General features: G+C 33.9%; 1 protein-coding gene across 1 annotated transcript; it reads right to left on the bottom strand.

The window, feature by feature from the left end:
• Positions 1–1,357: 1,357 nt before the first annotated feature.
• On the bottom strand, positions 1,358–15,585 carry LOC110028662 (glycine--tRNA ligase, mitochondrial 1-like). The gene is made up of 9 exons (XM_020730606.1): positions 15,050–15,585; positions 14,364–14,746; positions 14,157–14,274; positions 3,559–3,753; positions 3,219–3,443; positions 2,829–2,888; positions 2,594–2,674; positions 2,083–2,488; positions 1,358–1,725 (listed from the first exon to the last, which is right to left on the bottom strand). Exons 1-9 carry the CDS (start codon positions 15,557–15,559, stop codon positions 1,493–1,495), a joined length of 2,211 nt encoding a protein of 736 aa, XP_020586265.1. The 5' UTR covers positions 15,560–15,585; the 3' UTR covers positions 1,358–1,492.
• Between the last annotated feature and the right edge of the window lie 201 nt (positions 15,586–15,786).

A 15,786-nucleotide genomic window follows, 5' to 3' on the forward strand; every position in this document is an offset into this window, starting at 1 on the left:
TTATAAGATGACATATAAATAGACAAGCTAACACTCTAAGTCTTCAAAAAAATGGAAAAAAACTAATCTGACGACTCTGGGTCTCAAAAAAGAACCGAGAACACATTTAAGTTTTGTATGCAGGTTTTACGAGCTCTTCCTTTTTATTATGATATTTTTGTTGTTATGCAAGTGTATATAATTTTTCTAATGACAGATTTGGCATGGATATGTTATTTCTTTTGTGGCATGGATATGATAAGAATATAGTTGTGCAAGATTTTCACTTAATCGAATTATAGATTGCACAAAAATAAGAGAAATTTTTGAAAACTTGTTGAATTTTCTTCTTTTTTTTAGATGCCAATAAATTTCTATGTTGTAATAACTTATTTTTTGAGACATGATTTGTAAATTGTAATTGTGATCAATTTTAATGAAGCAGTACATTTTTATGTAATACTTATTCATTTGTGATAGTAAATTTATTTTCTTTTTTTTTTCAAAAATAAATACACAATTTGCCTTCAAAAAAATCTAATACACATTTGATGATGTAACTGTAATCTCCTAAATGTATAAGATAATAATAACATTTTACATCTAAGAAATTTGTTTAAGCAAAGATTTTTCACCCAAAATTTAATTTATAATTAATTTAAAATTTTCATATTTAAAATATTTTTCTATTCATATTTTGAGCCAAACACATAATTAAAAATTAATGAATCAAATACAAATAGAATGTTCACGAGCCAAACATGAACAATAGTATTTTTTCAACGAGCCAGACACTTGCCATGCCTTGGCTAGCTCAAGCTCTCCGACCACAAAGATAGTATCTTCAATGTATTCTATATGTATTCAAATATGTTAGAGTTTACTGCTAAATTCGCTCAAAATAAAAAATAAATAACCAGCTAAATAGAAAAATAAAATAAAATGCATATTGTAGTATCCAAAAAGAAAGAAAATTTCAGCCCAATCATAATATAATATGCAGAGGTCTATTTGATTTAAAAAAGAGATTCCGCCCTCTACATTTTCAAGATCACTTGAATTTTGGACGGAAAAAGTTATTGTTCCATAAAATTCGTAATAGACACAAAGCAGTCAAAGTATAGAAAGAACCATGAGAAAAAAACAAACTTTCCAACAAGAAATAAGATGGCTTGGAAAACTGAGAAAATGGATAATGAAAATGCATAGATCCCAGAAAAAGATTTCCCAAAGGGCATTCAAAGTTCTTCAATTGCATGTTAGAATATGATTTTTTTATGAATAACCATAACAAAATACTAATAAATTAAAGATATCTCATAAATGCAGAGAACCCAAAACCAAAAACAGAAAAAAACAAAAAATTCTTCTGCTAAAATGCACCAAATGTCAAAACTTAATCATGCCATCTGGCAAAAATGGCGGCTAGTTTCGGTACAACAGCAACAAAATGAAATTATGTTTAGTCACTAAATTTTAGAAGTATCGACTGCTGAGGGACTGACCTGAACCTTCACTCATCAACATGTGATGCAGAATGGGTTGGGAATCTCCACATGATATCAGCCCAGGTGCTTTGACCATCTGTAACTTCCTTCACCACAGAAGCCACTTCATCAATTCTCACACGAATTTGCTCCTTGCTATCTCTCTCGCGTATTGTCACACTTGAAGTGGAGTCGACGGTGATTGCGAAAGGAACACCAATCTCATCCGTCCTTGCATAGCGCTTCCCTATCGATGTGCCTACGGTACAAAGAAGGACTGAGAACAAGCTGCCCCTAAATCTCCGTCAGAATCACATATGAATGTAGAATGTGGCATTTACATACATACCATCCAATTCTACCTATCTCATAAAAAATGCCACCATTTTAACTTGAAAAAAGGTGAAATACATATTTCATGCATAGGTAAGGTGGTATGAATGTAAAAATTGAAGTTTAGGTGTTAGATACATAAATATATAGGAATTGATTGGGGCGTATGTCAATCTTCCATAAAAATATCCAAGGGTGGAAGTTGACAGCCAAACACTACACCAGAATAGGATAGTAGAGGAACAAACATTGTTTAATTTTGAAAAGCTACTTGTAAACATACCAGTGATGTCAATAATATGAGATATCCCAGCAGACCTCAGGGATCTCGCAATGACTTTGGCCACCTCATCGAACTGCTGGCTCTTGATCAGAGGAAAAACAGTGCATTTGATAGGAGCTACGAGAGGAGGAAATCTGAACACATTCAGTTGCTCGTCTTCCGACTTGCTTGGCCTTGTATAGAAGGAATGCTCAAAGAGGCAGTAAATAATCCGTCCGATACCAAAGGAAGGCTCGATAACAGATGGAGTAAAGACCCGCTGGTGCTCCTTTTTCTTTTCGATGCTGATTGAGACCATGTTTTTCTTTATAATGACTGATTTGCCCAGAGTGCAAACTTCAAATTCTACTTCTCCTTTAGATTCAAGCGCAGCTTTTATTTCTAAAGCTTCTGCATGGTTCAGGGCCTGTTCATAAAGCAAGAAATAAACTAAAAACTATTTTGGCCCAGAAGCAGATTAGTGTTGCCGCAGAACTTGTGGTTAAAAATATGCAGCAATTCAATAGCTTACCTCTAATGCTTCAACGACCATCTTTTGGTTGCCCTTGAATGCAAGGCCCAACTCTTTCTTTGATGGAGTAATCACTAGCTTCTGAATTCATAATATAACAATAATCTCAATGACAAGAATAATCATCTGTAAATCAAGCGAGCGCTTACTTCAATAAACTAAGAGACTATAATGTAGGAAGAGTGACCGCTAGTTGTGCTAGGCAAGGAAAAGGAGAAAAGTAAAAATAACTCACCTCAACTTCTCTGGGTTCTGGATACTTCTCATGAGCAACCAGCGGAACACCACTTTTGTCCTGTTAAAATAAATTTAATTTGCACAAAAACTTAGTATACAACATCCACTTTTTCAGCAGAAATGCTAGAAAAGAAAAAATAAATAATTGATCGGAAAGGAGCCCCCTCACAAAAAGAATATTTAAAACATAGGAAAACAAATAAAATAAAAAAGATCACTTCGATACAACGTCCGAGTGAAATACAAAGTTTCCTCTTTTGTTTTTTATTGCAGGCATATTTTACAAACAGCTCTCACTTCAAATCCTTTTCACCATTTCAACCTTCTTCTAGAAGAGATAGAAATCCTAACATTTTTATGCTTTTCGTTAAATAATTTGTGAGCCTACCGTATGAGCACGTAAATCATAGGCGGATCTATCTGCAATTCCAACACATTCAATCCATCCATACGAACACTCTATCTCAGCATCCCAACAGTCTGCAGCATAGTGAGCCATCTCATTTGGTAAATGCTGCCGAAAACGAAGGCGTTCTTTGTCGATACCAAGGCGGGTCAGGAAGAGGTATACTCTCCCAATAAAGTAACCGAGAGTCTCATTGTTGACGGTTCCCTACAGGTAAAGCAATAAAGATATTAGATGATACAGATAAACTGTAAAAAGAATGATTGAAAACCAAGAACAACATTGCAGCAAATAATGACAAGAAATAACATAACAAACAAACCTTCCTAACAGCTTCTCCAATAACCATTGGTTTTGCTGATTCGCCTGTCATTTGCAGTTCCCTTGGAAACATCAGGAACTCTATGTCAGCCACATCAACAAACTTAGGATGGGATTTGTCTTCAGGATCCACAAAATGCTCAATCTCTGCCAATGTGAACTCACGAACTCTCAGCAGGCCTTGCCTTGGTGAAATCTGGTGCAAATATGATTTATTTGTTGAGAAAAACAATTCAAACTACCACAGTATAAATGCCTAAGTATATGCCACGGCCTCTAAGTAAAACCTCTGATGCAAAATACCAAAAACATTTCCAGTATGCTTTTTATTGTCACAATTTTTGTTTGTGGGCAAAAAATGCAGCTAAATCAATCTTTTTAGTTTGGATCAGTTAAAATTTGACTTCATTAAAGTTTCACATTTTGTCTAAACCGATTTATTTGCTTTCATTTAATTTGATAGCATATAAAACCAAAATAAACCAAATTTAACCAATTAATCACAATAAAAAAAATTACATTTCTAAACGCTAATCAAGTAATTCCATCTAACAAATAGCAACAATTAAAACATCAAACCGGATTTGACCAGCTGGTTTATGCAGTTCAAACCTGAAACAGTGCCTCAGACAGCCAAATCTACTAACGGAACCACCAAAAAAAGGTCCAGAATCAAAATAGTTAGAGATGATGTCAAATGAGGAATAGTAAACCAATAGAGGCTACATTGAGCAGCCTAATTCTCATCAAGATCAAAGCATCATTGTTTATGTTTCATCAAACAGTTAAAATTTAATTTTGATATTTAAAAATCTAGAATGAATAAAGGATTAAAATTTTTGAAGTAAGAAAACCCTAACTCGAGTTTTCATAAAGTCTCAACTTCGCCACCTCTAAATATTGATCCAGTAGTCACAGCCTCGCCCTTCAATAGCTCTGATGATTTGATTTTGGTAGATTTATCAGTGCCGCTGGTTCAGCACTCACAGTTTCTTGATCCCACAGTCGAAATTCTTGCTTCCTACTCAAATAATATTAGTTTATATCATAGTTTTTGTCATGGCAAGTGCATCAGCATATTTACCTGTAATGCACTTTAATGTTTGCATTTAAGTGTTCCACAAGTTAGAAAGAGATGTTGACCTTCATTCTGACTGAATTATTTTCTCCTCATTTACACCTAATTTTGGTATCCAATAAAATTAGCATGTGAACTTTTAAAAATTTTGGATGTTTACTTCTTGTGTATTGCATAAAATACATAGATCTTATATAAGCTAGTCCCAAATCTTGTAAAAAAAAGAAAGCAATCTAGCAGTCACTTAAATATTTAATGTGCTTAAACTTAATATTCTAAAAAATATTTTAGGTAGGAACTATGTTTCGCAAGGTAGATCTTTATTTTTTAAAACATTCCTATATTATTTAAGTCATATTTAAGTAGTTTAAATATTTATTACATAAACTTAAGATTTGAAAAGCAGACTAGCAAGGCGAAATGTAAGCCTTAAAATAAAATAAAATAAAATAAAATAAAAATTAACAAAATTAAGGATAACTTGTAAAATATTGTCACAATAAAGAAAAATGACATGTTTCTTCTGGGGAAAGCAAATGTTTTGATTTTTAAACAAAAAATAAAGTTATATAAAAAAAATTTAATACAATATCAACAAATGAAAGAAGCCTAAGAAAAAAACAAAGATATGTATGTACTATAAGAACAAAATGACAATAACCATAATAAAAATAAACCATATTTTAACTTAATAATAGCAATCATAAAGAATGATAGTGTTATAAGAAAATAAAAATAATTAAAACTTCACATAAATAGAGACTCTGGATCAACTTCTATCTCTCGCACTCAGCTCGAAGAACTCTGGCTCTCACACCGAAATATAGTGTCCCAATCTCACTCCTATAAACATCTCCCTCTCGGCAGTAGATCTCGTAATCTCAAAATCAAATGTTTGTTTTAAACCAAGAAATTATATTTAGATCAACTGGCAACATTGGGCAATGCATTAGATATATAAGCATAATATATTAAAATAAATATTAAAACTATACTATAATAAAAAAAACAATTCTTTATGTAATCTCATTGAGGTGTGCCCCAAAAGTCTCAAGGCATATGCCTCAATGCAAATAGGCATAAACCTTAATAGTGGAAATGACGCGTAAGCCTCCATATACTTATTGTGCACAGGCACAACTTAAAAACATATGCCTTTTGTAAACGATTCGTCATACAGTCAACCTTAGTTAAACCTTTAAAGCATGAGCTTCTCCTTCTGAATCAATGTTCAGACTAGTTTCAAAACCTTGATAGATGGTATAATAAAATCACAGCCTCCAATTATTTAGCTAGCAGGTTCACTTACACTCAATTTTTTTATCATATATTCTTTTACACTAGAATACTCAATTTCACTGACAAATAGATCCTTTAGTGAGATTTCATAAAATATAGTTCCGACTGTTTTTCCAGGCCTTTTTCTTTGAGAGAAATATCATTTAAAAATCTATAACTTTAGTGTTCGTTTAGGACAGCTTTCTATCTGCATTAATTTTCAGACCGCCACCACAACTTTATTTGGGTAATTGCTTTCTTGTTGCTTTCCAGAAATTTCTATGATAGAAAGCTGTTTCTTTCAATTTAAAATGTTAAAGTGTGGTGGTTGACAGAAAACTGCAGTCTAACTTTTTAAAATTAAAATGCATTTGTAACTACACCACATCTTTCTGAACAACAACTTCTTCTGCAGTAAGTTCAAAGAAGCTACTTCTTCAAACCGCTGTAGCTACCCCAAATAAAACCTTAGAAAAATTATACCAAATAAAATCATACCAAATCATTGAAAAATGTTTAAAACCAAAATGAATTAAATAGAATTTAACTAAAAACATAAAATTACTTCTTTAAAATTTAATCTCTTATATCAAAAACCAAACTGAAACCAAACCTAACAACATAATTTGGATTGGTTTGATTTTTAAAAATAGAAGTTTGGTTTGGTTTCAAATTTGATAAGTTAGAATGGTATGATTTATTTTAATTAAAGGTTGCCTAGCATCTAATCGAACTGTGCAAACCAAAACCTTCAATGGCTAAGCATATAGTAATTTTTGTTGGTTTTAAACCTTTTTGAAGCCATAAGAAATTGGTTTCAAAATGCATCTTCTACCAGCACTAAGAAATCGTTATTCTCATTTATGAAATTCATCTAGCAATTCATTTTCCAAAATATGATTATAGATGTTAAGGAAAACGACAACAAACTAGGACAAAAAAAAATGAGGGAACAATGCAGAAGAGACATGGTGCCTTGTCATCTAGAGAAACTGGTAGCAAGTAATGGTGAATAAAAGCTGTTTCTCGTATTCATCCAAAATTAGATCAACTTAGATGAAATCATGTACATTGGATATGAAAACTTGTGAAATAAATTTAAAATGCTAGGCTAGCACAATCGGCTATTAGAAAAAAAAAAAGAAAAAAATATATAAATATGACCTAATACATAAGTGCCACGCAATGTAGGCACGGCGGGGTTGATGTATGTAGCCTTAACTAACACTGAAAAGAGGTGTGGTTTCTAATAGTCAAATCTACTGCACTGGCTGCCTAGTAAATGATGTGAACTATCAGTGCTAGGCACATAACTCTACCAAGAAACATTTGAAAACATAAATCAAAAAGATGCAAGAGAACTACAAAAGGGATAATGTTAGAAATATAATGTGGGATGAGCTCGGCCAGCAGCCTGACAATAATGTAAATGCCAATGCTTGTACCTAATACTATCAAAAAGAAATTAAAACGTCGAAATCTTATATATGAAAATAATTGAAGAGAGAGAAGTGAACAAATTAGTTCTATGCAGACTAGTCAGAAGGTCATACACTGAATATTTGGACATTAATAATGATTAAGATAGTTTTGCTTTCATTGAGAGTCTGGAACAACAGAAGTTGGGATTTAGGCCTCCCGCAGCACAAAGCAACAGATGTAGCGAAGTCAAAGGAAACAAAAGATAAATTTAAAAACAATTACAACTCCAACATGACAATTAAGACCAGCCTTATATTCCAAAAAAACATTTTTTGTTCAAGGTGGGGCTAAATTGTTAAGATCCATGATATTTTCATGACTTTAAACAATTGAGTAATTATAGAACAATATTCTCTCCTAAATGTCTAAGGAAGGCTCCCCTACTTGCACACTATATGGTAAATAGTAAAAATTATGATGAATTTTTTTTTTATAGAGAAGACCATGAACAAAATAAATTAAATGGAAAGGCAATCGACAGATGCTTAGGAACATATCACAAGGCTAGATAGTTTTTATTCTGGTTGAGTCTTTAGCTATTGTGAGGATTAAAACAAGTTAAACTTAATTCGTTGTTTGATTAAAATTAAAATGAGTCATCAACTGAAAAACATTTTAGGAGTTCTAATTTTCCTACATAAAGTTGGCCAAGGCTTCTTTTCGTCAACCATCAAGAAGCTACAAAAGAGTTTGGGACTCCATCAAAATTGTTGTCACAATGTTGGGCATTATTAGCCAACCAAGTACATTTTGAATTTGACCACCTAAACTTGGCATATCATCTTGAGCAGGCCTTTTTTCTGGCACTGTATTAAAAGTAGCCAGGTTCGTGCCAACTTCTCTAGACAAACTAAATCAACTTGCCATTGAATAGGTCAAATTCATGCAAAGTACTAGAAGCCAGAATCAAAATAAAAAATCTGTCCAGAAAAAAGTTAGTAAGATACATATTAGAAAGTTCTCTTATTGCAAAGTACACGCCTAAGCTCATTAATTTTAAAGGATAAAAAGCGCAGGTTAAAGAATTATGAGTTTCCTAACACTTGATTAATTATAGCATTTTAAGAAGTAGGACAGCTTTCATTTTTAAGTCACAGATTGCTACATGTTGACCATTAAATATTTTAAGGAACTAAAGTAAAAAAAATTAATAAAAATAAATCATTCCATTACTATTGCCGCGCCAGTAGACCCATAACCATTTGCACCGAGACCGCTCCTATTCGAAATAAATAAGCCACACGACAGGCTTCATAATGGCTCCCTCTCATTAGCACGTCTGAATCTCTATGTTGTGCTTACACTCAAATAGTTCATTTTTGAAAATCAATCAATCGAGTTGCCTTGTCATTGTCAATAGAATAAGATTGTAAATCCCAATCAGCTAGTCTGATCGTCCACTCTTAAGAACGAAAGTTAACGAGTCTAGTGAGTTTCAAATAATGTCTAAATCACATATATAAAAATTTGTAAATCCAAATCACCTAGTCTGATTCTGCTCCTCCTCCTTGTAAGGATTGGAGTCAACATGACATACTCTAAAGATCCTATACAGCCAAGTTTCAAATGAATCTTAAACATAAATGTTTTAACTGTCCACATTCTCGATGATGACTGAGTTAATAAAAGATTTAAAATGGAGTGATCAATTTTTTTTAAATCAAGTTTTCAAATTAAGCAACCCAAAAAAACAACAACAACAAGCCTTTATCCGACTAAGTGGAGTCAGCTACTGAAATGTTTTTCTCCACTACATCATAATGATTGTCATATTTTCATTTAATTCTAATATGTTAAGATCATTTTTATACAATATGCCCAAGTCATTTAAGGTTTACCTCCGCCTTTCTTAGGAAAAGTCAAATCTAAAACATCTACTTTCCTAACTGGATCACCAGATACCAGATGTTTAATATGACAAAACCATCTAAAACGACTCTCTCTAATCTTGTTCACCACTGGAGCTACACCAATCCTATCACAGATATATTCATTTCGCATTTTGTCTCTAAGTGTCAAACCACTCATCCGTCTGAGCATTCTCATCTCAGCAACACTTAACTTTGTTTTATGCTTCTCTACTAAAGGCCAACATTCTGCATCATAGAGCATTGCATGTCTCACCACCATCTTATAAAATTTTTTTTTAAGTCTAAGCAGTACTTTTCTATCACATAATAGGTTTGGTGCATCCCTCCACTTCAACCAACCAACTTGAATTCTACTAATAACATACTTATCTATATCACCATCACTTTGAACAATAGACCTAAGATATCTAAAATATTTACACCTTTTACTTGTTTGATCGCTCGTAATTACAACTCTGTCACTAGAGCTACTACTACTAAAATTACATTTCATGTATTCAGTTGTAGATCTATTTAAACAAAAAACTTTAGACTCCAATATAGATCTCCATAATTCAAGTTTATTTTGGACTCATTCTCTAGTCGTATCCACAAAAAGGATATCATCAATGAAAAGAATACACCAAAGTACGATCTTCTGTAAAAGTCCAGTAAGAGCATCCATAACTAAGGCAAAAAGATATGAACTTAGAGCCGATCCCTGATGTAATCCAACTAAAATAGGAAAATTCTTGGTCAATCCTCCTGTTCGAACACAAGTAACAACTCTAGTAAAATTATTCACCTAAAAAGTTAAAGTAAACTCAATCCACCTTCCGCAATAGTTCACAAAGAGTGAAAGTCAAATGTAGTGTATCACTGTATTCACACTCAATATAATCTCATGCCAGTAAGGACAAAAATCAAATCATATTTCTGTGATTTGGTCTAAATGCTTCACAAAATGGAGATTACAATCAGAGCCCTCTGATCGGATGGTTGTTGTCAAATGACACCATTATATTACGGATTATAGTCACGGCCGCAATCGATATGTTCCCAACGACTTTCTATCCTTTGAGTTGTGAACTATAAGAGTGCATCTGATTGACACAGCCCTTTGTTAACTAAGATCGACTTACATTTGTCTTCTTAGACAAACATTCACCCCATATCTACAAGAGTCACTTGGACAACGCAACTCATAGTTGCAGACAAAAATCCTTCAGTAATAATTGGTTGACTATGTCCTCTAACCACGTAGAACAAGGATCAGATAACTTGGGATTCCAGAATCATGGGATCTTGATCGGGTTCATCATCATTCCCCTCCATCATTTGCTTTAAGCTCTAAGTGATAAATTTTACAAATCAAACCGTATGTCTCCTTCTACTATATCTTGAATATTCAATGTTAAATGGCTAGCTTTAACTGAATGTGCTCTTCAGTTATCAGGAGGGGTAATTAACCAATGAGTTTGCGCCTATGAAAAATATCAAATCCCAAATCAAAAAGTCCTTGCAAAATAATGGTAAAATCTCTGGATAGCATCTTATTTACAATCTCATCTATCTTCGGAATATTTAACCCTTAAAGCTCTCTTAACACAAACATGCAAGAGTCCAAGGTGTTGGAATTTTCGAAACCCATAGATTTTTGAAGACTCAGCTGGGGAAGGTTTCTCTTTTCATCTTTGGCTAACCATAATTGAGCTATAGTAGCAGCAAAAGGCCATAATAAAGTTAAAATTTGATATCTAAAAAGGTTGCCAGTATGATTTATAACTCTTATTTAGTACAATTTCATGTTTGAGTTTGTTAATCAATTCTTATCAATATTTATGTTATTTTTTGGATGTATTTTGAAAATGTGGAGATGCAATACTAAATATTAATTACTAATAGACATCTTTCATTTATGCAGGATGAATCTTCAAAAAATTTTATTTGTAGTAAAGCTTGGACATATTGCCACCATTCGCACGACCAATGTTGTAATCAGCACCGGCAATACTAGTGCCACAATCCACTTAAATGGTATGAAAATTTCTACTGAAGTCGCTACTGCTATTGTCGTATATATTTGTGACATGTCTTCTCGAGGTCATCCTATGATACCTCAATCTGTCATTTCATCTGAACGTCGTGCAAACCAACATATGCGTGGACCAGGATTGTGTTGCTCTTGATACCATCGAGGCTCCTAGAAAGGGGGTCTCAGTCAAAGAGAGAGTGACTCCTGCTAAACCCCCGACTATGAAAAAAATTATTATTGGATAGAAGGCTTCTCTAACACCTATCAGTGCCTCTGTTCTACAATTTGAAATCTGAAATATGTGGAGGAGAACAGCTCTACTGGCGATATAAAGCAGTCCTTCTAGAATCAATGAAGCCAACTTCATTTTGAGGGAAAATAAAAAGTCTGATACCTTGTTTGCCCGAGTACAAACGGCCTAGAAGTTGCAAAAGGGATTCAATGAAAAAAATATATATGAAAGACTTCTTGTAGCTAGGGCAAACAAAAGTCCAACTAAAAGATTATTATCAATTATCATTGCAAATCAGCCAAGCATGTCCCGCTGATTGAATATTGGGTCAAGCACCCAGACAAAGTGTTTAAGAATACATCGTCAAAAAATCACGGTGAAAGGGCAAACATAATGTAGAGGCCAAGGCTCCATGAGAATGAAAATTTTATTGATGAAAGCAGAGGCGCATCTGGTGTGAACTCCCTGAAATTCACCATTAACAAGATCAATTAAGCATGAGTTATGAAGAAGAAGCCTCAAGTTGATGAACATCACGGTGGTCAACACTTAAGAGAATCTTCCAAGGGATCCCATAGTCAAACAACTCTTTCTGAGGAAGAAACCAATCTCAATCAAAGTGCTCTAACTGAGGAACTGTTTGTACCACACCTTGAACATGGCGTTCATTTGAAGTGTCGCTTAGAAATTAGAGTGCAAGAATACATCAAAGCTGAAGACGCTGTGAAAGTAGAGGTGGTCTATATGGTAGAGCAAGCCAATGACCAACTTCGTACTCACTTCTATAAAATCCAGGCAATACAATCATTATCCAGACATGTTAATTCTTCATCAAAAGATAGGCCAATAGAAGAACCAAGAGATGAGGAGGAGCTTATTCTTATTGATAATATTGTTTTAGCTAAAGACAAAAATAAATGCAGCGCTTGATTAAAGCTAAAGACAAGAAAATAAAAATGATTCAATTGAGTTAAATTGTAATTGTTAACAACAAAGTTATTAAGATATTCATGACTTTCAGTATAAATCTTGCATGCTATAATTCTTTGGGAAAAATGGTTTATCGGGTGAGTCCATTCTTGCAAATTTTTATTGATTTTGTAGTTTTTAAGGTTATGATTTATGCAACTTAGATGAAAGAGATGTTATTTGTATGCATCACACACTACAAAAAAGTGATTAATGTTACATTGTTACTGATTTGATGAAATAACGAGATCATGATTCTTATTGTGGTAGAAATTTTGAAAGATATTCTTGGATTCAAATTCATCGTATATTTATCAATGGGCAAAAGTTAAAATTGTGCAATAGAGAATTGAGACGTTTTTTTTACTCATGTTGCGAGGCTCGAGGCATTTTGAGACATAAGCCCAAAATCGATAAATTGTAAAATAAAAAATATTACATTAAGTTTAAAATATGTAGTCAAAAGTAACATATTAACATTCTAACCTATAAATAGATCATAATGTAAAATATTTAGCATCCAAGGATGGTATAAGTATTGAATTATTTAAACTATGAAAAAACATATTAACCTTAAAATATGAAATAATAAAATAATAAAGGTTATACAAACATTTAAAAATATATATAATATAACAATTCAAAATAGGTTAAATACAATTAAATTCCCTCACACTCCTACTGCCATCTATCAAATTAATAAAATAAAAGTCATTAAGGTTAATTTCTAAAGTGAAAAATCTCCATTTTTACCACTTAATGAACCCTAAGTGGACCCTCATTAAAATCATCAGCATAAAATATTCACTTTGTCTCTTATCTTGCTCTCAATTGTATGGATGTTCTTTATTCCTCCTCATCTTAAATCTCAATCATCTTCAAAATATTAATTAATAAAAATATTACTTAAATCTTAAAATAATGTCTAAGTTGATAGTAATAATTTCAATTGTAATCTGAGATGTGTATTATATAGTTATATAATGAATATTTATCAGGATTCATGTACTTACATTTATTTCATGAAGAGCCTAGATTAAATTGCATATGCCTCATCATAGCCACCTTGAAGTGGACCTAAAATTATGAGGCTAAAGTCCCATTGTGAATCTTTCAGAAAAAACATTGAAACAGGCCTCATATTGCTCAATTTAAATCATGTTAATAGTAATGATTTTTAATGTCAACTCATCTAATATAAATAATTTGTAAATCGACCAAGTCATTCATCTTTAAGGTATGTTACAAAAAGCTTAGAATTCCGATGAGCTTGTAACACAGTATTAGTCAATTCTTCATATAAATACATTTAAAAACAAACAAACGCATACACCACAAGGCATGTGCCTAAATTATCCAAGCAACAAAGAAGGTCCAAACTCGATGCTACTATTAATATTAATATGACAATGCTATAAGAGCCTTTTTATCTCTTTGATGCCCAAACAACCATGTATGGCTGGTAAGTTGTGACATTTCAAGATGTAAAGATAGAAATTTTATTTATGTTCTCCTTTACTCTTATTTTTTATTATTGGGGGAGGTGGAGTGGGCCGCATACAAAGAGGATAAATATGTATGTACTCATATATCTATGTATCTATGTGTGTGTGTCTATATATACATATATATATCGAGAGAGAGAGAGAGAGAGAGAGAGAGCAGAAATGTAAACCTCATTTCGGAAGGCCTGTCCAATCTGAGCTGCTGCAAATGGAAGTCTATTGCCATTGTAATAATACAGATCCTTAAAATTAACAAAGATGCCCTGTGCCGTCTCTGGTCTCATATACCTACAGTGGAAAAGCCGTCATAGTCAAGTTAACAGGCGCTAAAGGGAGATTCAAAACATCTCTTCACCAATGAACTAATTATGTCTTACCCAGGGCTCAAACCGGATGGACCAATCGAAGTTTGAAACATGAGATTAAAGGGGTAAGGATCAGAGAGAGGGCTCTTGGTATCAGGAGCGGTGATATCATACTCCTTCAGCTTTGCACCCAGTTCCTCGGCAGACAAGTCGTCCAAAACAGCCAAAACATGCTTCAATTCAGCTACCTTCACAGATGAAAGTGTGGAATCTTTCTCTAGTTTCTCCTTGCAAAAGTCTTTGAGCAAATGATCAGCCCGATAGCACGATCCTGTCTTTTCATCCTTCACCATTAAGTCCGTGAACTTCTCTACGTGCCCCGATGCCTTCAGGACTACCTCTGGCGTAACGCAAGGGCAGTCCACCTCGAGCATGTTCTCCTCCAAAACAAAATGCTATAAAGCAGAAGGAGAAAGTTCAACTGAAGTTTCCCACAAGAATAAAAAAAACAAAAATTTGCATCGAAAACAATAAAAAACTTCTGCCACGGAAAGTTTGCATATTTTGATCTCTTTTTATTATTATTATTTTTTAATTTTTGTTGTTTTGCAGGAACCAATTTTGATTATTGCCTCTTCGCGAAGCTCAGACGAAATAAGAGTAATCACTGCTATAATTGAGATCAAAGACCATCGGATCTGCTTAATATGTGAATTTCCCAAACCAAACGAACTCAAACTAGGATTCAAGTGCTCCACCTGGCGCCAAAAGGCGAGGACATTGGACTTAATGGCACACCCAGGAGGGCCGTAGTCATAGAGGCCAGCGACGCCTCGGTAGATCTTGAAAGAGGGTATATAGAAGAGTCTCCGCTCCAGCGTATTCACGACCACTTGGCGGAAAGCCTCGCGATCGCCGGAGACGCCAGCACTGCTGCTGACAATAGCCTGGAGATGTTTAGCAACGGCTGAGACCTCCATCTTGAGGGCCTTGAGTGACTCGATGGCAGCCTCAATGTCCACCGGCGCGGCCGCTTCCGCCTTGAGCTTCCGCACGATGTCAGCCTGTAAATCAACGGAGGCCTGCTTCTCCGCTAGGATGCCGCGCAAAGTGTCCTCGGAGGCATCGCCGGCATCCATCTGAGGTTTTACGGTGGCGTAGGGGGAGAACAGATGGGGGAAGCGGCGGCGGTTTGTCAAGAAGAGAGTGATGATAGGTTTGCTGTAAACGGGGAATGGAGAGCTAGTAAATATCGAGCGGAGGAACATGGAATATTTTTCTCTGGTTTTTGACTTTTTAGTGGACTTCGTTTTCTCATTTACAAAAATACCATTTTTCAATTGGAAAATTTCTTCTATATGAATTAAAAATAATCAAAGTAATATACAACAACAAAAAAGCATAAATATATCATTTTTATTAAAAAAAAAATGTATGAGAGCTTAATTTCATGACAGGGCACAGATAAGTTCAAATTGTCGAGATAATTTAGATA

The sequence above is a fragment of the Phalaenopsis equestris genome, unplaced genomic scaffold (assembly GCF_001263595.1).
Source record: "Phalaenopsis equestris unplaced genomic scaffold, ASM126359v1 Scaffold000520, whole genome shotgun sequence".
Lineage (NCBI taxonomy): Eukaryota > Viridiplantae > Streptophyta > Magnoliopsida > Asparagales > Orchidaceae > Phalaenopsis > Phalaenopsis equestris.